Raw genomic sequence first — 22,464 nt, 5'->3', positions numbered from 1 at the left:
CTCCTCATAAGTCATGTGTTCCAGACCCCTAATCATTTTTGTTGCCCTTCGCTGGACTCTCTCCAATTTATCCACATCCTTCTTGTAGTGTGGGGCCCAAAACTGGACACAGTACTCCAGATGAGGCCTCACCAATGTCAAATAGAGGGGGACGATCACGTCCCTCGATCTGCTCGCTATGCCCCTACTTATACATCCCAAAATGCCATTGGCCTTCTTGGCAACAAGGGCACACTGCTGACTCATATCCAGCTTCTCGTCCACTGTCACCCCTAGGTCCTTTTCCGCAGAACTGCTGCCTAGCCATTTGGTCCCTAGTCTGTAGCTTTACTTATCTGTGCCTCAGTTTCCCATCATCAGTAGTACTGAAAGTGCTTTACGAAGGAGGTCAGCATCATTACATTCATTTTACACACGGGGAAAATGAGGCAAGGGAAGGGGAAGGGACTCACCCGGCAGCAGAGCCAGGAACAGAACCCAGGGCTTCTAAGATCTAGTCTGTCTCCATCCACTAGACCACACCACTTAATGTACTAATGGTGGGTGCTTAGATACTGCAGTGATGAGGGCAGTATAAGAAGCTGTGTAGAAAAGAATTCAGGCAAAGGACTGTCTTTTATTATGTGTTTGTACAAGCACGGGCACAATGGAGCCCCGATCCTAGTTGGGGGAAATAAAGTAATATAAATAACTCCTAATAGAAGAGATATTAATTCAGATTTTGGTATAGCCAATACTGAGAAAAGAGAGATCCTGTCTCAAAAAAAACCCCGACATTTATACAGAATAACAAGAATCCAACTCATTTCAAAGCAACTGCTAGTGCCAGCATCCCTTTCTTGGCGGGATACATACTCTTTCCATTTTCTAAAATTGTACCTGCAGTCGAGGCACCGCCGATAAGCCCCCAAGCCAACCCACCAGCCACTGCATCAAATAATATTCCCAACAGCAGCAGGCTTTCAGACCCTTTCCTTCAAGGATGAGTTTCATTTCTCCAAACCAAAGGAGTTCAAGATAAACCAGGATCTACCTCCTACAGGAACCAACCCACTCCCTACAGACCTCACCCTCTAACTGAGCTCAGGCTGCCCTTTATATCTCCCAGCATGCCTAGTTCTAAGTCACATGCTCCCATCACATGACCTCTAGACTCATTCTCTTTATGGGAAATGTAGTCTGCTCAGGGGACCCTGGCCAATAGCGGAGAATAAGGGCATGAGTCACCCAGACTACAGTTCCCATGTGGCACCATAATGGCATTTCCAAATTGAAATTTTGGGAGGTTTCAGACGTTCAGTTTTTCAACTAAGAGTCCATTTTTTCTACAGAAAAAACAAAACTTGAAAAATTGTTTTGTCCAAAACCCGATTTTCCACAAAAAACAGTTTCAATGGAAACATTTCAACTAATCTTCATTTTCACCCACTGTCTTTCTATATGGTTGCACAATACAATGACCCCTGTGTCATTATTCTTATTACTAATTTTGTGTATTCCAATAGTGCCTATGAGCCCACATCATGGACCAAGATGCCATTGCGCCAGGTGCTGTACAAAGACAGAGCAAAAAGACAGTCCCTGCCCCATGAGTGTTGCAATCTATCATGTCACTGCTGTTGATGCTGCCAGAAGCAGCTGCTAATTAGATTTTATTTTCTTACTGATCACTTTGCCAAATGCAAAGTTATAAAACCACAGCACCACTTTCTTTTTAAGGCCACTTCTTAGGATTTACATCTCAGAACTTGGAGGACAAATTCGATGCAAAAACCAAAGATGCATGTGATCCGTTTCTGCATTCTGTAGGTTGGATCGGCTGGGCCTGCTCACTGAATACAAAGGCGCAGATGACACTGGTGGGCCAGGTTGCAGGAAAAAAATGGACGAGCATGTACAGTATTCGCATATGGTGATCCAGTGTATTCCTGGGGAATCACTCAGTTATCCACAGCCCAGCTAAATGCCCAACTCGTGTTTCACCACCTACTTGATCATGGTCATCAGAGGTACTAAGAATCAGAAAAAGCTGATTCACGTCTAGGAGCTATGTATCCTCCTCTTTCTCCCGTGTATAATCTGCAACCTTTAGTTAGCGTTTCTCAAGAATGCCCCAAAGTTAGAGAAGAGGACTGGGAGTCAGGACTCCTGGGACTCAATTGATCAGTTCTGGCTGGCTGCTTTGTTCGAGCCTTCAGGCTGCATGAAGCGAGGCCCTGTCTATATTGTGGTTTTGTGTTTGGTTCCTTGCTTGGTATAGTTACAGTAATAGAACTCACCCTGGGAGATAAGGCTCCGGTATGCTGTGACCACTGCCTATCGTATGCTGACCAATCCTGTCTCATTGTTTCCTTGTACTCCCCTGTCTGTCGGTATCCATCTGTTGATCTCTTCGCTCATATCTACGCTGTAAGCTCTTTGGGCAGGGAATGTCTTTTGTTCTGTCTTTGCACAGCACCTAGCGCAAGGGGGTCCTGGTCCCATGACTCGAACTCCGAGGCACCACAGTCATACAAATAATAATAACAGATACACAGCAACTGTGTAAATCAGTGTTTTCCCCAGTGCAACTTACTGGGGGAAGTTTCAGTCCCATTTGTACTGGTGTAATGCGTTTGCGTTAGGCGTTTACACTGGTGTAAAAGCAACAGTGTCAGAGGGCTTATTTTGAATCTACCAGGCGCTAGAGCCATTAGGCTAGAGGCCTTTAATACTTGAGTCATGGTACACCTGGTATTAAGCGTGTATAGCACGGATGGAGGGATGCCCACACAGGGGAAAATGACCCTGTGGTTAGAGTATTTGCCTAGAACTTAAGAAGCCTAGGTTCAAGTCCCTACTCTGCTAGAGACCTTTGGCATGTCCTTTAGCCTCTCCGCCCCTCAGTTGCTCATTTGGTATATAACAGGCACTTCACAATCTCATAGGAGTATTGTGAGGATAAATACATTAAATGTTCAAGGTACTACAGTAGAACCTCAGAGTTACAAACACCTTGGGAATGGAGGTGGTTCGTAACTTTGAACAAAACGGTCGGGTGGCTCTTTCAAAAGTTTACCACTGAACATTGACTTAATACAGCTTTGAAACTTTACTCAGAAGAAGAAAAATGCTGCTGTCCCTTGATTTTTGTGCTGCATTTGCCTTTTTTTCCCTCTCTCTCTCGTCTCTGCGGCTGCATGATTGCGTACTTCCGGTTCTAAACAAGGTGTGTGGTTGACTGGTCAGGTGGTGACTCTGGTGTTCAGAAATCTGAGGTGCTACTGTATGTTATTAGGGTGATGGGGATATATAAGGCCCTCAGATACAGTTAGCACGTATGTGAACCAGTTGAGTAGGGATGATTACTTTGAGGTCCTGGCAGAAAGGTGCTTTCTACAGCAAGTGCAGAGCACAGTGTAATCCTCATCTGTCCAAATCCACACTTGTCCACGCCTCCCTTTCTAATCCATTATCTCTTCTACTCTAGTCGCTTGATTCCTGATCATTCTCGCCCCCAGGCATCGAGAGCTGGCCAGTGATTTTTGAGCACTGCATTTTTCCCATCCGACAATGCCGGTTTGTCAAAACCAAAAGGGTGGGTGTGAAAGGGCCAGTCCTGATTAATTTTTTCAGCCTGAAAAAAAACCTGTGAAAAAGTAAGTTTCAAAATTGTTCAGACATTTTGTTTCGGCATGTTCCAAATGAAAACGTTCCCCATTTTCTGGGTCGAAATGACTTTTTTTTTTTTGGCGCTGAAATTTAAGCTAATTACAGCCCCCACAAATTGATTCAAAATGGTGGCCATCGAAACAAACTTTTCAAACTGATCCAAATGAAATCTTTTGATGGACCCAAGCAATTCCTCCTCCCCCCGCCCGAGATTTTCAGTCCGCAAAAAATCTCGACTTTCTGTCCTGATGTGAGACAGGCAAATTTTTGCAAACCTTGAAAAATGCTGCACAACAGGAAAGCCATTTTCTGCTCATTTCTACCTCAAACTGAGCCAGACTACATAGAAGAGCAAGGAGGCCTAAGGTGACACCCTACTCTGTTTCAAGAGCTGCCACCCTTGCATGTCACAATACACTGGGCTCGGGAAGAGCAGCTGCCCCTGACTGCAATTCACCCTCATGCACAGGTGAATGGGAAGCTGGCAAACTTTGGCTCTCTCCCTTCCAGCGCACTGAGCTGGCGAACAGGGGGAAGTAGACTGCACCAGGAAGAGGGTCACGATTCAGTCCCTTCCTGGGGCACTGCAGCGCCGCACTGCCCATTACTCAGGGCAGACTGCAAAGTACCAGACTTAGCCCATGTTTGGTTCTGTCCAAGTAGATGGTTAATAGTAACAATAATGCGGTGGAGTCCACCACATTATTATTACTATTAACCAGAACGAATGTGTTCTTCATGCTGCGCTTTGGCCCATTAATGGCCTTTTTGGGATCCCATGAGTAGATACCTCTTAAAAAGGTAGAGGATCAAATTGTTAAGCGTATCATCCTAGGAGCTGTAAACATATCTTGCAAGCTAGCCTGTTTGCAAGTTGAACTGGAGCCAGCTGTAAGGTCCTTCTTAGACCTTTCAAGCAAAAAATCACATTTCCAGGCAGTGAGGATGTGTAATAGACATCCAAGTGAGAAATGATGAGACACAACAAGAGCCGTCGGAATGGGGGCTGTTGGTCACTTTCAGGGTCTCTGTATTTATTTTCAACATACATAGCCCGTTATTGAAAACAATGAATTCAGCCATTGACGAGACCGAGGGGGATGGAGAGATGTAGAAAAATGGGGTTACAATCCACCAAAAAAAAAAAGACAAACAGTTTGAAACTGAGTGTCATTTCCTTATTCCTGCTTTTTTTATTTATTTATTTGGTTATTTTCACTCACCACAGATGTCCTCCCTTGCTAATCTATCTGCTACCTGTTTATTCTGCTAACCCCTGGACCACTTCCCTGCTTTAATGACGATTGATGAAATTAAGGGCTGGATTCTGTGCCTTGTTCGGCACTTCAGCACAAAGCAAAGACAAAGATTTGGCTGTCCTTCTGTAGGCAAAAATCTCCAGGTGGTGCAGAACTAGCAAAGTGCACTCAGCAGCCTCTTCATCCCAGACCATGAGACATCCCCGGAGGAAAGGTGGCATGGGCAGAGGGGCTCTTTGGGGCAGGGATTGTCTACTACCCTGAGTTAGTACAGCACCTAGCACAATGGAGCCCCTGTTTTCAGACAGCCCTTAGGTGATACTGTAATAAACATGATCTCTGCACCCCATGCTCCACAGCTACTGGAGGGGACTGTTGGGCCAGGCAGACCCCAGGATTGGCGAGCGTAAAAGTAGCTTAAAACGAGTCCCTGTCCCAGTCCTGTCCTCAGTACCATTTGCCTGGCCTAGCAAATGGCCTTAGGTTACTTTTCTGATACTCACGGAGAGTTGGGGAAAAACCAGTCACAAGATGTGAAAAATGTAACTGATTCACAGATGATTATAATGGGGGGAAGCAAACAGGACATTTGTAACCGAAACTACTATAAGCAGGACTAAATCCCTAGCTCGGGGAAGGGAAAAGGAAAACAGACTCCTTGTTACTGTGTATAGGGGTAAACATCACTTATTTTGTGTAACCCAAGCAAATGCAGTGGATGAACTGTCCATGCTAAAGTACACAATACTGCGAGCTGAAGGATGCTTCTCCGCCTTTTAAGGGTGAGGCAAGCGGCGTCTTTAGTTTTTGCATTTGTAGGCTGGTATTGTTTGTTCAAGGTTTTCCCTTCTGCTCCTGCTCTGGAATTTTTATCTGCCTTTATCGCCTTTGCAGTGGTAAGTCAGGACTTCGGCTGATGTGTGTTAAGGTGACCAGAGGCTCACAAACACAGCGGCTTGCACGTTAAAAACTGTCACTTCATTATACATTGGGAGGAATAGAATCACAGGTGTGTAGTGCTGGAAGGGACCTCAGGAGGTCATCTCATCCATCCCCCATGCTGAGAAAGGACCAGTAGACCTAGACCATCCTTGACTGGAGTTTGGCCACCGGTTCTTAAAAACCTCCAGTGATGGGGATTCCACAACCTCCCTCGAGAACCTGTTCCACCCCGACACTATCCTTACAGTTAGGAAGTTTTTCCTACTTTCCTGAATCCTTCCTCCCTCCCTGTTCTACTCTGGGCAGGACATGGTGAACAATGGTGTCAGCAGAGTCGCGGCACTAAGCAACAGCACCGGGGCTCAGAAGAGCTGGCTTGTATTTGCTGGCTCAGCCACCGTCTGACCTTGACCAGATTAGTTCACCTATCCGTGCTTCTGTTTCCCCTCTCACTGTTTGTCTATTCAGGCGGCAAGTTCTACAGGGCAGGGTCTGTTTCTTACTATGCATCTGTACGTTGCCTAGTGATCCAAGGCCTTTGGGTGCTACCGTAACACAAATAAATCACAAGGATATTGAGTCGTTATTATAAAGCCAACAGCTGCTATATTCCCACCCCTCCAATATACATCACTAAAAACCTGATAACTAACAGGAAAATCTGGTGGGTATTAGGTGCCAAACTCCCCTAAGCTGCTTTGAAAATCCCACCTATAATATCATTAAGATACAAGGAAAAAACAAGCTTATTGAAAATCTATGTCTCCCATTCTCTCTTCCTCCATCCTCCCTCACGCATGTGCCCACACACACACATTGTGCAAGAGAGAAATAAGACAGCAGTGATCTGTCAATCGTTATAGTAAACTGCAATTTCAGGGAGTCTGAGTCCTCTGCCTCCCCCACACCCCACTCCCAGCTGACATTGAGCATGCAGCGTGCAATCCTTCCGCCTGTTGTCCATACCGGACTGTCTCTTTGTGTTGTGGAAGCTCATTCAGCATTTGCCCATATGCCTCCCAAAAACTCAGCCTCTGTATGTAAAGCCACCAGTTTAGTGACAAAGGGAAGCCAGGTGCCAACTGGGGAGAGTGTTTGGATTCCACTCGGCGGCTTCAAAAGGGCGTGGGGGGAATAAATGGGTTCTTCTTATATCTCCGTGTACATCGTACACCCCAAAGGTCAGTGCACCCAAACAGTTCTACACTGTTGGGGCTAGGGCTGGGCCCATCGGATTCCCCTGGGGCATTGTCTGTGCATTGCCCCCACCCCACCCCCAGAGGTAAGTGGGTTTGGATGGTTCTCAGCTCTCGGGGGGGGACGGGACTGTTCTCCCCTTACCTCTGAGGGGCAGTAGCTATGTAACCCCCCCTCCCAAGGTGAGGGCATCTGGACTGCTCTCTGCAGGGGGGCAGGAGTAAGGGGAGCGGCGGGAGTCAGTCTCCCCTTAACCCCAGGGGCAGTAGCTATGCATATCTCCCCCCCCCCCCCGCGATGATTTTATCGGGACAGCTCTCTGCAAAGGGAAAGGGGGAATTTAGTCTCCCCTTTCAACCAGGAGCAGTAGCTGCGTATCCCCCCCCCCCCCGCAAGCCCCCCAAGGCGAGAGCATCTGGACAGCTCTGTGCGGTAGAGAAGGGGTGGGCTGTGGGCAGGGAGGGGAAGGGAGGAGGGATTTGTGGACAGCTCCCTGCAGATGGGGGCAGGGAAGGGCGGGAGGGATTTGGTCTCCCCTTATTTCCCAGGGGGAGTAACTGCGTCTATCCCCCTTCTCCAAGGTGAGCGCATCTGGAGAGCTCCCTACAGACAGGGAGAGGCGAGGAGGAGGCGGGGGGCTGGGGGGCTGGAATAATCGGTATAATGGGTGTGCTGAAAGCCACTGAATCAAACTGTAAACCCTGTCTATAGTGGAATCTATTTCAAGCCAAGGGGTGCTCCAGCACCCCCACACCTCTAGCTCCAGCACCTATGGGAGGGGGTTTGGACTCCCCTTACCGCCACAGGGGCTGTAGCTATGTACCCCCTCCCCCCCCCAAGATAAGTGCATCTGGACAGTTGTCTGCATAGGGGGGAGGCAGAAAGGGGAGACAGAAAGGGAATTTGGTCTCCCCTTAACACCCCCCCCACCCCGCGCCGCCACGGGGCAGTTGCTTTGTATATCCCCCACCCGCAAGGCGAGCGCACCTGGACAGCTCCCTGCAATGGGGGCTGCGCGCCGGGAGGGGAGCGGGGGGGGGGACGGGGTCTCCCCTTAGCCGCCTCAGCAGTAGCTGTGCACCCCCCCTCTGCAAGCCCCCCACTCCGGAGCCAGACCCCCTCTCCTCCTGCAAGCCCCCCACTCCGGAGCCAGACCCCCTCTCCTCCTGCAAGCCCCCCACTCCGGAGCCAGACCCCCTCCCCTCCTGCAAGCCCCGCACTCCGGAGCCAGACCCCCTCCCCTCCTGCAAGCCCCGCACTCCGGAGCCAGACCCCCTCCCCTCCTGCAAGCCCCCCACTCCGGAGCCAGACCCCCTCCCCTCCTGCAAGCCCCCCACTCCGGAGCCAGACCCCCTCTCCTCCTGCAAGCCCCCCACTCCGGAGTCAGACCCCCCCCCCAGCTCCAGCGCTAGGAAATGGCTCTGCCGCAGTGGGCAGCAGCCGCAGCTCCCCGGCTCGGCTCGCAAGCTGGGCTCGGCCCCTGGCGCCGGGCTGGGGACCGGCCCCCGCCCCATCCCCGCGGCGGCGGCGGCGGCGGCCCCGGCCCGGTACCTGGTAGCTCAGGACGATGCCGTCCGGCTCGTTGCTCCCCGCGGGCATGGCTGGGGCAGGCGGCTCCGCCGCGCCGAGCTCCGCTGCGCCAGCTCCGCCCCCCCGCGGCTCTCCCGGCCCGGCCCGGCCCGGCCCGGCCCCCAGCGCCTGCGGGGCGGGCAGCTCCCCGGAGCCCAGCCACCGCCGGCCGCTGCCTCCCGCCCGGCTCCCGGCGCCGCGGCAGCCAATCCCGGCCCGGCGAGCGGCCGCGGGGGGGCGGGGTGCAGCGGGGGACAGAGGAGAGGTGGGGTTCGGGGGGGAGGGGAGCGCTGGGGGTGGCAGGGGGAGTGGAGAGATGGGGATGCAGGGGGAGGGGCACGGGGGGAGCGGAGAGGTGGGAGATGCAAGGGGGGGACAGGTGGAGGGTGTGGGGGCGGGGAGAGGTGGGGTTTCAGGGGGAGGGGAGCGCTGGGGGTGGCAGGGGGAGTGGAGAGATGGGGATGCAGGGGGAGGGGCACGGGGGAGCGGAGAGGTGGGAGATGCAAGGGGGGGACAGGTGGAGGGTGTGGGGGAGGGGAGAGGTGGGGTTTCAGGGGGGAGGGGAGCGCTGGGGGTGGCAGGGGGAGTGGAGAGATGGGGATGCAGGGGGAGGGGCACGGGGGAGCGGAGAGGTGGGAGATGCAAGGGGGGGACAGGTGGAGGGTGTGGGGGAGGGGAGAGGTGGGGTTTCAGGGGGGAGGGGAGCGCTGGGGGTGGCAGGGGGAGTGGAGAGATGGGGATGCAGGGGGAGGGGCACGGGGGGAGCGGAGAGGTGGGAGATGCAAGGGGGGGACAGGTGGAGGGTGTGGGGGAGGGGAGAGGTGGGGTTTCAGGGGGAGGGGAGCGCTGGGGGTGGCAGGGGGAGTGGAGAGATGGGGATGCAGGGGGAGGGGCACGGGGGAGCGGAGAGGTGGGAGATGCAAGGGGAGGGGACAGGTGGAGGGTGTGGGGGAGGGGAGAGGTGGGGTTTCAGGGGGAGGGGAGCGCTGGGGGTGGCAGGGGAGTGGAGAGATGGGGATGCAGGGGGAGGGGCACGGGGGAGCGGAGAGGTGGGAGATGCAAGGGGGGGACAGGTGGAGGGTGTGGGGGAGGGGAGAGGTGGGGTTTCAGGGGGGAGGGGAGCGCTGGGGGTGGCAGGGGGAGTGGAGAGATGGGGATGCAGGGGGAGGGGCACGGGGGGAGCGGAGAGGTGGGAGATGCAAGGGGGGGACAGGTGGAGGGTGTGGGGGAGGGGAGAGGTGGGGTTTCAGGGGGAGGGGAGCGCTGGAGGTGGCAGGGGGAGTGGAGAGATGGGGATGCAGGGGGAGGGGCACGGGGGAGCGGAGAGGTGGGAGATGCAAGGGGAGGGGACAGGTGGAGGGTGTGGGGGAGGGGAGAGGTGGGGTTTCAGGGGGAGGGGAGCGCTGGGGGTGGCAGGGGAGTGGAGAGATGGGGATGCAGGGGGAGGGGCACGGGGGAGCGGAGAGGTGGGAGATGCAAGGGGGGGACAGGTGGAGGGTGTGGGGGAGGGGAGAGGTGGGGTTTCAGGGGGGAGGGGAGCGCTGGGGGTGGCAGGGGGAGTGGAGAGATGGGGATGCAGGGGGAGGGGCACAGGGGGAGCGGAGAGGTGGGAGATGCAAGGGGGGGACAGGTGGAGGGTGTGGGGGAGGGGAGAGGTGGGGTTTCAGGGGGAGGGGAGCGCTGGGGGTGGCAGGGGGAGTGGAGAGATGGGGATGCAGGGGGAGGGGCACGGGGGAGCGGAGAAGTGGGAGATGCAAGGGGAGGGGACAGGTGGAGGGTGTGGGGGAGGGGAGAGGTGGGGTTTCAGGGGGAGGGGTACAGGGGAGGGGAGCGCTGGGGGGGCAGGGGGAGTGGAGAGATGTGGATGTAGGGGAGGAGGCAGGGGGAGCGGAGAGGTGGGAGACGCAAGGGGAGGGGACAGGTGGGGATTATGGGGGAGGGGAGAGGTGGGGTATGGGGTGGGAGGCAGGGGGAGGGGAGCGCTGGGGGTTGCAGGGGGAGTGGAGAGATGGGGTTGCAGGGGAGGAGGCAGGGGGAGTGGAGAGGTGGGAGATGCAAGGGGAGGGGACAGGTGGGGTTTCAGGGGGAGGGGGTACAGGGGAGGGGAGTGCTGGAGGTGGCAGGGGGAGTGGAGAGATGGGGATGCAGGGGGAGAGGGCACGGGGGAGCGAAGAGGTGGAAGATGCAAGGGCAGGGGAGAGGTGGGGTTTCAGGGGGAGGGGTACAGGGAAGGGGAGAGATGAGGTTGCAGGGGGAGGGGGTACAGGGGAGATGAGAGGTGGGGGTTCAGGGGAAGGGGTACAGGGAAGGGGAGATGTGGGATTGTTGGGGAGGGGTACAAGGGGTTAGGATGTGGGTGTTGGGGATATAGGGGAGAGGGTATGGAGGAGGTGGGAGATGCAAGGGGAGGGGAAAAGAGGCAGTTATGGGGTAAAAGAGAGATGGGGCTGCAGGGGGCCAAAAGGGGGAGGGGAGAGGTGGGAATGCAAGGGGAGGGGGTACGGGGAGGAGAATGTGGGGGTTGCACAGGGAAGGGGGTACAAGGGGAGGGGATATGGGGGTTGGGGTAGAGGGGAGAGGGTATGATGGAGGCGGTACAGGGGAGGGGAGAGATGGGGGCTAAAGGGGGAGGGTGAAAAGGAGGAGAGAGTGGTGGGGATTGCTGGGGGAATGGGTACAAGGGGTGGGGATGTGGGTGTTGGGGATATAGGGAAGAGGGTATGGAGGAGGGGGAGGTTGCAGTGGACGGGAGTTCACATGGAAAGGAGAGGTGGGGTATAGTGATATAGGGAAGGAGTGGGATTGCAGGGGGAGGGAAGAAATGGCGGTTGCAGGGGGAGGGGTACAGGGGAGAGAAGAGGTGGGGTTGCCGGGGGAGGAGGTACAAGGGGAGAGGATGTGGGGGCTGTGAATATAGGGGAGAGGGTATGGCAGAGGAATATGTGGGGGAGGGGGAGGTTGCAGGGGAAGGGAGAGGTGGGGTGGGGTGGGGTGTGGTGTTATGGGGATTGGTGGGAGTTGAGGGGAGAGGGGAGATGTGGGGTTGCTGGGGGAGGGGTAAAAGGGGAGGGATGTGGGTGTTGGGGATATAGAGGAGAGGGTATGGAGGAGGGGATAAGGGGGAGGTTGTAGGGGAGGAGAATACACGGGGGGAAGAGGTGGGGTATGGTGATATAGGGGAGGGATGCAGTTGCAGGGGGTGGGGAGGAGTGGGGGTTGCAGAGGGAAGGGTACAGGGGAGCGGGTACAAGGGGAGAGGATGTGAGGTTTGGGGATAAAGGGGAGAGAGTATGGGGGAGATGGTACAGGGGTAGGCTGAAAAGAGGTGGGAGAGAGAGTAGAGACAAAGGTACGGGGGAAGGGGGGGTAGAGGAGATAGAGAGGTTGCGGGGGGAGGGATAAGGAGGAGGGGGATGGGGAAGGGGCTAATGGAAATATAAGGAGGCAATGGCAAATCAAGGAGGAGAGATGGGTGGAGAGGGGGGAAATGGGGGAGGAGAAAGAAATCCTGTTCTGGGTCCGAGATGGATGAGCAGGGGGATGTGTTAGGACGGGACAGTCAGGACAGGAGCGCCCCAAAGCTCTCTGCTAAAATTTTGCCTCCAAACTGGAAGGAGAGCCGAGGCACTTTCCCTGCCTCTGATGGAGTCCATGGCTTTCCTCCTGCCCGCCCCCAAGCTCCCCGTAATGCTAAACCCTACCTGCCGGAGAGTATTTTATTCCTTTATTTATTGCCAAAGAGCAAATCCAAATGCTTTGCCTATGGAATGGACCAGATTGAACCAAAGGATGCAAATTTCCAGGTAACATTACCTGAGGGATGGAGATCAGGAGACACCCAGCCCTCCAAACTCCCCACACCTTCATATTGCATATCTGACACCTGTGTTATCGTCAGTCCTCTCAGTGTATTTTTTCAGGAGCAAAGGATAAGCATTTCCAGCACCTTGCAGCTTAGGAGAAATGCATTTGCCCAGCAGCACTGCCTCCTTCTTCTGCTAAGGAATAATTTATTTGCCAAAAAGTTGCTTGTTTTGGGCAACTGAAACTATAGAATCATAGAATATTAGAGTTGGAAGGCACCTCAGGAGGTCATCTAGTCCAACCCCCTGCTCAAAGCAGGACCACTCCCCAATTTCTGTCCTAGATCCCTAAATGGCCCCCTCAAGGATTGAACTCATAACTCAGGGTTTAGCAGGCCAATGCACAAACCACTGAACTATCCTTCCCCGCAAATTCAGGTCAGATCTGGCAGATAAATGCCAGATGATAAAAAATGTGGTAAAAAATGACATAGAATTTCATAGAACTTCATAGAATATCAGGGTTGGAAGGGACCTCAGGAGGTCATCTAGTCCAACCCCCTGCTCAAAGCAGGACCAATCCCCAATTTTTGCCCCAGATCCCTAAATGGCCCCCTCAAGGATTGAACTCACAATCCTGGGTTTAGCAGGCCAATGCTCAAACCTCTTGTTGTGGCCTTTTATTTCAAAGTAACGTTTTGGTTTGCAGTTGATCTGGATTTCTTTTTAAAGAAAAAATTTAAAGGTTTAAAACCACCAGAAAAATGTAACTAAACGAAACCAACAACCAACCAAAAATAGTTTGGGTCAAACACAGTGTTTTGTTTGACCCAAAGCAAATAATTTGGTTGGTTGGTGTGTTTGTTGAGGAGAAAAACACAAAAATTTCAATTTCAGTGTGACCCAAAAATATTGTTTGTTTATATGTTTGTTTGTTTGTTTAAATTTTTCAGTTCAGCCAACAATCCCCTCCCCCCAAAAAACCAACAACTATTCACTCAGCTCTAATTGTAATTCAGATTCATACTCACAATTATTCATTTAGAATCTGCACCATCTCGTGTTAAAATTAATGGCCGTTGGCTCGAGCCTTGAGAAAAATCTAATGAAATATAGCTCCTCTGAATGCAGACATTGAGAGCAAAGTCTATTCTATGTAAACCACATGGCAACAAATTGTCTTTTTTAGAGATGTGAATCATAGAATGATAACTTATGAGTTTCTCTGATTCATGATGGTGTGGGGAATGGACCTATGCTCATGAAATCATGAGAAAAACCATAAACTGATGTGTATGGGCCAGATGATTTTTATAATTTTGAAAACAGATTAATAGATTCTAAGGTCAGAAGGCACCACTTTGATCATAGAAACATTGAAATATAGGACTTGAAGTGACCTTGATAGGTCGCCTAGTCCAGTCCCCGGCACTGAGGCAGGACTTAAGTATTATCTAGCCCAGTGGTTCTTAAGCAGGGGTACACATACCCCTGAGGGTATGCAATGGTCTTCCAGGGGGTACAACAACTCATCTAGATCTTTGCCTCGTTTTACAACAGGCGACATAAAAAGCACGAGCGAAGTCAGTACAAACTAAAATTTCTTACACACAATGACTTGTTTATATTGCTCTATATACTATACACTGAAATGTATGTACAATATTTATATTCCAATTAATTTATTTTATAATTATACGGTAAAAATAAGAAAGGAAGCAATTTTTCAGTAATAGTGGGCTGTGACACTTTTGTATTTGTACGTCTGATTTTGTAAGCAAGTAGTTTTTTAAGTGAGGTGAAACTTGGGGTCTGCAAAACAAACCAGACTCCTGAAAGGGATACAGTAGTCTACTGATCAAGACCATCCCTGAAAGGTGTTTCTCTAACCTGTTCTTTAAAAAACCTTCAGTGAGGGAGATTCCACAACCTCCCTAGGCAATTTGTTCCAAGTGCTTAACTACCCTGACAGGAAGTTTTTCCTAATGTTTAACCTAAATCTCCCTTGCTGCAATTTAAGCCCATTGCTTCTTGTCCTATCCTCAGTGAAAAAGAACAATTTATCTGTCTCCTCTTTATAGCAACCTTTTTACTTGCTTGAAGACTGTTATCATGTCCCCTTCAGTCTTCTCTTCTCCAGACTAAACAAACCCAATTTTGAGAGTCTTTCCATGTAGGTCATGTTTCAGAGGAACAGCCGTGTTAGTCTGTATTCGCAAAAAGAAAAGGAGTACTTGTGGCACCTTAGAGACTAACCAATTTATTTGAGCATGAGCTTTCGTGAACTACAGCTCACTTCATCAGATGCATACTGTGGAAACTGCAGCACACTTTATATATACACAGAGAATATGAAACAATACCTCCTCCCACCCCACTGTCCTGCTGGTAATAGCTTATCTAAAGTGATCAACAGGTGGGCCATTTCCAGCACAAATCCAGGTTTTCTCACCCTCCACCCCCCCCACACAAATTCACTCTCCTGCTGGTGCTAGCCTATCCAAAGTGACAACTCTTTACATAATCAAGTCGGGCTATTTCCTGCATAGATCCAGGTTTTCTCACATCCCCCCCACCCCCATACACACACAAACTCACTCTCCTGCTGGTAATAGCTCATCTAAACTGACCACTCTCCAAGTTTAAATCCAAGTTAAACCAGAGCATCGGGGGGGGGGGGTAGGAAAAAACAAGAGGAAACAGGCTACCTTGCATAATGACTTAGCCACTCCCAGTCTCTATTTAAGCCTAAATTAATAGTATCCAATTTGCAAATGAATTCCAATTCAGCAGTTTCTCGCTGGAGTCTGGATTTGAAGTTTTTTTGTTTTAAGATAGCGACCTTCATGTCTGTGATTGCGTGACCAGAGAGACTGAAGTGTTCTCCGACTGGTTTATTAATGTTATAATTCTTGACATCTGATTTGTGTCCATTTATTCTTTTACGTAGAGACTGTCCAGTTTGACCAATGTACATGGCAGAGGGGCATTGCTGGCACATGATGGCATATAGGTCATGTTTTCTAGCCATTTAATCATGATTTTTTTCTCTCCGCTGGACTTGCTCCAATGTGTCCACACTTTTCCTGAAGTGTGGTGCCCAGAATTGGACACAGTACTCCAGATGAAGCTGTTTCAGTGCTGAGTAGAGTGAAAGAATAACATCTCGTGTCTTGCTTACAACACTCCTGCTAATACATCGCAGAATGATGTTTGCTTTTTTGCAACAGTGTTACACGGTTGACTGTCGCTTAATTGGTGATCCACTGTAACCCCAGATCCTTTTCTGCCCTACTGCTTCCTATGTGTTTAACAAAAAGAAAAGGAGTACTTGTGGCACCTTAGAGACTAACCAATTTATTTGAGCATAAGCTTTCATGAGCTACAGCTCACTTCATCGGATGCATACTGTGGAAAATACAGCAGATGTTTTTATACACACAGACCATGAAAAAATGGGTGTTTATCACTACAAAAGGTTTTCTCTCTCCCCACCCCACTCTCCTGCTGGTAATAGCTTATCTAAAGTGATCACTCTCCTTACAATGTGTATGATAATCAAGGTGGGCCATTTCCAGCACAAATCCAGGGTTTAACAAGAGCGTCTGAGGGGGGGGGGAGGAATAAACAAGGGGAAATAGGTTACTTTTTAGAATGAATCAACCATTCCCAGTCTCTATTCAAGCCTAAATTAATTGTATCCAATTTGCAAATTAATTCCAATTCAGCAGTCTCTCGTTGGAGTCTGTTTTCGAAGTTTTTTTGTTGAAGGATAGTCACTTTGAGATCAGAAATCGAGTGACCAGAGAGATTGAAGTGTTCTCCGACTGGTTTATGAATGTTATAATTCTTCACATCTGATTTGTGTCCATTTATTCTTTTACGTAGAGACTGTCCAGTTTGCCCAATGTATGGAGTGGAAATCTATCAACTGCATGAAAAAACTTGTACAGATACAGACAGACATCATCTTCCTTTCCAAATGCAAACAGATGGACATCGTACCAAAAGGACTGAAGGTAAAAAATCCATTACAATCTACATACCACACAGACTATGCTGACAGCTTGTGCCACACGCTCTCAAAGAAACTGCGGAACCACCTGATCAACATCCTCTACAGCAAACAGGGAAAGATAAAGAATGAGCTCTCAAAACTGGATATTCTCATAACAAACCAACCTTCCACACAAACTTCCTCGTGGCTGGATTTTACTAAAACTAGACAAGCCATTTACAACACACACTTTGCTTCTCTACAAAAGAAAAAGGACACTAAACTTTCTAAACTACTACATGCCACAAGGGGCCACAGCAATGGTTCCCTCACCCCACCCAGCAATATTGTTAACCTATCCAACTATACTCTTAGCCCAGCAGAAGCAGCTGTCCTATCTCGGGGCCTCTCCTTCTGCCCCTCCACCCCCACGAACATGATACAGTTCTGTGGTGACCTAGAATCCTATTTTCGACGTCTCCGACTCAAGGAATATTTCCAACACACCTCTGAACAACATACTAATCCACAGAGACCTCCCTACCAACACTACAAAAAGAAGGATTCTAGGTGGATTCCTCCTGAAGGTCGAGACAGCAGACTGGACTTCTACATAGAGTGCTTCTGCCAACGTGCACGGGCTGAAATTGTGGAAAAGCAGCATCACTTGCCCCACAACCTCAGCCGTGCAGAACATAATGCCATCCACAGCCTCAGAAACAACTCTGACATCATAATCAAAAAGGCTGACAAAGGAGGTGCTGTTGTCATCATGAATAGGTCGGAATATGAACAAGAGGCTGCTCGGCAGCTCTCCAACACCCCTTTCTACAAGCCATTACCCTCTGATCCCACTGAGAGTTACCAAAAGAAACTACAGCATTTGCTCAAGAAACTCCCTGAAAAAGCACAAGATCAAATCCGCACAGACACACCTCTGGAATCCCGACCTGGGATATTCTATCTACTACCCAAGATCCATAAACCTGGAAATCCTGGGCTCCCCATCATCTCAGGCATTGGCACCCTGACAGCAGGATTGTCTGGCTATGTAGACTCCCTCCTCAGGCCCTACGCTACCAGCACTCCCAGCTACCTTCGAGACACCACTGACTTCCTGAGGAAACTACAATCCATCGGTGATCTTCCTGATAACACCATCCTGGCCACTATGGATGTAGACGCCCTCTACACCAACATTCCACACAAAGATGGACTACAAGCCGTCAAGAACACTATTCCCGATAATGTCACGGCTAACCTGGTGGCTGAACTTTGTGACTTTGTCCTTACCCATAACTATTTTACATTTGGGGACAATGTATACCTTCAAATCAGCAGCACTGCTATGGGTACCCGCATGGCCCCACAGTATGCCAACATTTTTATGGCTGACTTAGAACAACGCTTCCTCAGCTCTCGTCCCGTAACGCCCCTATTCTACTTGCACTATATTGATGACATCTTCATCATCTGGACCCATAGAAAAGAAGCCCTTGAGAAATTCCACCATGATTTCAACAATTTTTAGCCAATGAGAATGCAGAGGCAGTCTGTATCTGATTGTTACTGCAAAATGAGCTTTTGTCTACGCAAAACCAAGAGGGGAAATTTCCACTCTCAGTTATGGGCATAACACTCATTGACTGTAATGGATTTACCACAGATTGATACCAGTGTCACTAACAGAGAACAGACTTTGGCCCATATTTGGTCACCATAACTTTATAATGAGTCCCAATTGCCCTGGTTCAGTTAATTTGTGGCAAAGACTCATGGAATATATTTATCAATTTTCCCCCCTCAGAAACAAAAATAAAATCATAAACCAGTGTTTAAATATGAGTAATATACACCAGCTATTAGGCAGTTACATTAGTACTTAGCCTTTGGCCTCTGAATGCACACAAGGTGTACTATTATGTTTGTGTCGTTTAAGGCCTCTCATGTGTTATCCCTAACTGAATGCACACAAGGTGTACTATTATGTTTGTGTCGTTTAAGGCCTCTCATGTGTTATCCCTAAATTAACAAACTCCCAGCTGATATCAGGAATAGGTCTGAGACAGTGCCATAATCAGGCATCATGCCTTTTCAGATGGATAGCAACTGTAGCAACCTGAAGGATTCATAGATTCTAAAACCAGACTTGGCCATTGTGATCATCTCTAGTCTGACCTCCTCCTCTATAACACAGGCCATAGATCTTCCCAAAAAGAATTCCTAGAGCATGTATATATAGGATATAATTCAGCCTACTGATTTGTATGAAAGCAGGAAAAAATGTTACTGTCATTAAAGGTTTGATCCTGCACTAGAAATCAATGGGTGGTTCTCCATGGACTTGAATGGGAGTCTAGGATCCACCCCTTAGGGAAGAAACTTAACTCAGATGGAATCTTAACAGATGCGATTATAATAAACAAAAAACAATTCCCCCCAACCCTGAGGGAATCTAGTCCCAGATGGAGCTCTGAGGAGCTACTTATTCTCCTTCTGTCTGCATTCTGCCACCCTCTCAAGCTTGGCAACCATCATTGGATTGAGGGGGACACAATTAAATACGTTTGATGGCCTTGGTCCATAGGGCCTGATTTAGCCAAGACCTTAAACACATGTGCTTTGCTGAACAGCGATGGGATTACCCAATCACTTGAGGGCTTGACTGAATCAGGGCCATATTCAGCAAGAGATCCTTGTTCATGTCACCAAAAAACACCAGATGTTTGAGACGTGACTGCAGGAGTGGACTGGCCCAGGATGTTTGAGGTGCTGAAAGCATCCTAACCTGTTTAGTAAATAGTTACATTATTGTCTGATCCAAGTGACCAGTGGCCATTTCAAGGCACATCTTGTGAACCAACAAGGATATAAACCAGGTTGGTCAAAAATTTTCCTTTGAATCTTTTTTTAATGACAGAAAAATGGGCGTTTTGAGCAAACGAAAAATGTTGCATAAAGTGTCTGCGCTTCTTGAACATTTTTGACTTTTTGTTGGCAAGCTGAGAAAACAAACATTTTCAGCCCCCAAAAAAGCCCAACTCTTTTGAGCCTTTTTCAGCTGAATTTTTTTTGTTTCTCATCAGAAAATTGGCAGAAAAATGAAAAACAAATTAAGTTTCACTTTGCTGCAGAAAAGTTGAAATTTTCCACTGCAAATTTCAATGTCAACTTTTTCTGGTTGATATTTTCTGTGTGTGTGTGTGGGGAGGGAAATAGCGTTTTCTGGCTAGCTTTAATATAAATTATATGCTCCGGGAAAACCGAGAATCTCACCTTCCCACTAAGACAAAGACCTGAGAAATGTATCCACTAACAACATTCCCAGCTGGGTAGATGATTGCCAGGGAGCGGACATGCTCATTTCTGAGGGCAACAGTATCTATAATAAATTCCGTAGTAAAAATAAAACCTTACGGGGGCTATTGCACATCCTATGCAGCGTCTGAACTTGCAAACATCAGCCAACACATGCTTATTCAGAAGTGACACCGCATCCATTTCAGTGAGCTCAACACAGCCCACTAGACTGAGATGCCACCTACTCCCTCTGCAGTTCAGACAAACATGCTGAATTGAAGGTTATTTACCGAGCAAAGGAATTGTCATGCCAGTGAAAAGCACTAGATTAAAAAAAAAGTTTTTATGTCAGTGTGGACCATCTGCCTAGTTGGGGTGACTAATGGCTCCTTACAACATGACATTTAAAAATGCAACAAAGCATGATCAAAAAGTAAAGCTAGTTTTTATGGCACTTGGAAGGGGGGTTCGGCTGTGACTCAGTTAGGCAGGTGAGCATATGACTCACTATAAACCTGTGAGTAGTGCTGTTGAAGTCAATGAGGCTACTCACATGCTTAAAGTTAGGCACATGCTTAAGTAGCTTGCTGAATCAGAGACCCAGAAAGGAGAGAAATGTCCTGTTAGCACAGGGTCCAAAGATGCACTCAGTGCAATTACCCATGTGGTGCCACCCCTCGCCAGTGCAATGCAGCCCCACACAGACACACACACACACTCAGACACAACACAAATGCTCCAAGCATGCCTCACTATTAGAGTATCATATACTATTACTTTATGTAAAAGAGATTGTCGATCAGCAATACACCGAAGACATGTTTAGTTCCTGAGAAAATCCATCTGTACTTCATTATTATTTTTAATAAAATTTGCTACTCTGGCTTTCAAAGCAGAAAAGACCTCGCCTTTTCCTTCTGGCAAACTCTCAGCTTCCCGATGTCAGCTAGAACTTCATACCAACCCAAGGTATGGCCACTCTCCCTGTGTCGGCTTTCTGACACACTCCTTCCAGTAACTCAGCACTCGGTGAATATTCTCTGGACCACAAAGGAGCGTAGTTAAAAGCTGTCCTCTCGTTATGACCTGGAGTAGCCTAGCTGCAGAGTGAGTGAGTGTGTGTGTGTGTGTGTGCACCCGTGCACGCTTCAGGGTGGGGGTGTTGAAGCCATTTCTTCTGGTTGCGGTTATGAAGCGAACAGGAAGGGGGAAAATTATAAGACTTTTGTCCGAACGCTTATGAGTGAACACATGAGGCTTAGCAGAGTCCTAGGAACTGGAATATTCCTTGGCCTACAGCAAAATAATCAGTCTGATTCTCCTCTCACACAGCTGCGAAACATTAGTAACTCCACCGAAGTCAGAGGCCTCGCACCTGTATCAAGATACAATGTTGTGATGTACGTTAAGAAGTTGTTGGTCTCTGCGTGGAGGAAGCTCCTGTGACCAATGGCTCACACCCAAAAAAAACTGAAACTGTCATTAATCTCCCCTAAGAAAAGCCTGTGTATTGTGATACATTATAAATATGACTTGGCATTTGTATAAGTCACAGTGACACTACTGTCACCCATCACCGTATACACCCACCTTCATCCAGAATCTCCGCTGCATTCACATTTGGTGCCAGATGTCAGAGCCTTAATGGCACCTCAGATCAGGAGGAAAGGTTAGACGCTTTATGTCCAATGAATGTTCGATTTAATTAGCGCCCCTTATATTGGTGACTTAGAAGTCCAGCTCAGTATAAGTTCTTCCTTTCTTTTTCTTTTTCTATTTTTTTTTTGAAAGTTACAAGGGTGATTAAGAGGCTGGTTGCCACCAACACATGACAGAACGTGGCTTAGGAGAATTAACAAGCTCAGACATTGCTTTATTGGAGAGGCTACATTTCTGGGAGGAGAAGCAGATATTATTTTCTCTTTGCCAGCACAAAACCACAAAATTTTGCTGGAGAATGAACCCAGGCCTGGAACTATTGCAAGTTTTACCTCTGATTTCAGTAGGCCTAGGATCCAGGCCGATATGTAAATGATGCCAAATAACTTTAACCTGCTATTCTGCATACATATTGTGTCCCGGAACGATAGGGTAGGTGTGGGGTATTGAGGACTGTACTGGAATAGCAAGCTGTCACTTTACGAGTAGGCGAGGAAGGTTTTCCTGGTCTTGCTTTCAGCCAAAGGGGTCTACAGGGAAGTAGAGAGATGATCAGAGACAGTCAGCATCGAAAGAACCAGCCTAGAACAAGGCAGGGTGAGTTGTGCTGCTATGGCTTACTTTTAAGGGGTGTACCTCTTCCGCCCCACATATGTAACCTGACTTGGGAATGAAGCACGTTTCTCTGTGTTACCTCTACAACCATATTTCTGCCATCTCTTTAGAACCCCGTCTAAGTTTTGTCAGCGTTCCTTGGAATTCCTCCCCAGGTCTTAATATGGCATCAGAATAACAGACAACACCATTTACCAGGGAACAGCATACTCTTAAAGGGATAGCTTGCAATTCCAACACAGTCCTCAAGACACCACAGTAGGATTTTCAGCAGAGCTCAGGGTTGGCTTAACTCTGCTCCCACTGAAGTCAGGCTGGATCTAACTCAGCGCCCATTAAACCCACCCATGGACTTCAGTAGGGGCAGTGCTGGTTGCTACAAAACTCCCACCCATTTGAGTAGGGGCTTACGATACTGAGCAGTCGCTGGGAATGATACATCATTCCCAGCGACTGCATTTGCCTCCTGTTT

The 22,464-nt window shown here is 49.2% G+C and overlaps 2 protein-coding genes across 3 annotated transcripts in view; one reads left to right on the top strand and one right to left on the bottom strand.

The window, feature by feature from the left end:
• The window catches only part of SLC4A8 (solute carrier family 4 member 8), a 75,595-nt gene extending 66,883 nt beyond the window's left edge, over positions 1-8,712 (bottom strand). For both annotated transcript variants that reach the window (XR_007354052.2, XM_048831786.2), the window contains exon 1: positions 8,601-8,712. Coding sequence is in view for 1 of the 2 variants with exons in the window: in XM_048831786.2 (XP_048687743.2) it covers positions 8,601-8,648 (48 nt within the window). In the remaining variant the exon portion in view is untranslated. The remainder of the gene's footprint in view (positions 1-8,600) is intronic.
• Positions 8,713-12,124: 3,412 nt separating this feature from the next.
• Positions 12,125-19,309, top strand: LOC125627729 (uncharacterized). Its single transcript, XM_048832166.2, has 2 exons — positions 12,125-12,421; positions 16,310-19,309. Exon 2 carries the CDS (start codon positions 16,333-16,335, stop codon positions 17,947-17,949), a length of 1,617 nt encoding a protein of 538 aa, XP_048688123.2. The 5' UTR covers positions 12,125-12,421; positions 16,310-16,332; the 3' UTR covers positions 17,950-19,309.
• The last annotated feature ends 3,155 nt before the right edge of the window (positions 19,310-22,464 follow it).

Source organism: Caretta caretta, chromosome 20 (genome assembly GCF_965140235.1).
Source record: "Caretta caretta isolate rCarCar2 chromosome 20, rCarCar1.hap1, whole genome shotgun sequence".
NCBI lineage: Eukaryota > Metazoa > Chordata > Testudines > Cheloniidae > Caretta > Caretta caretta.
This window is presented reverse-complemented; position numbering and strand designations above follow the sequence as displayed.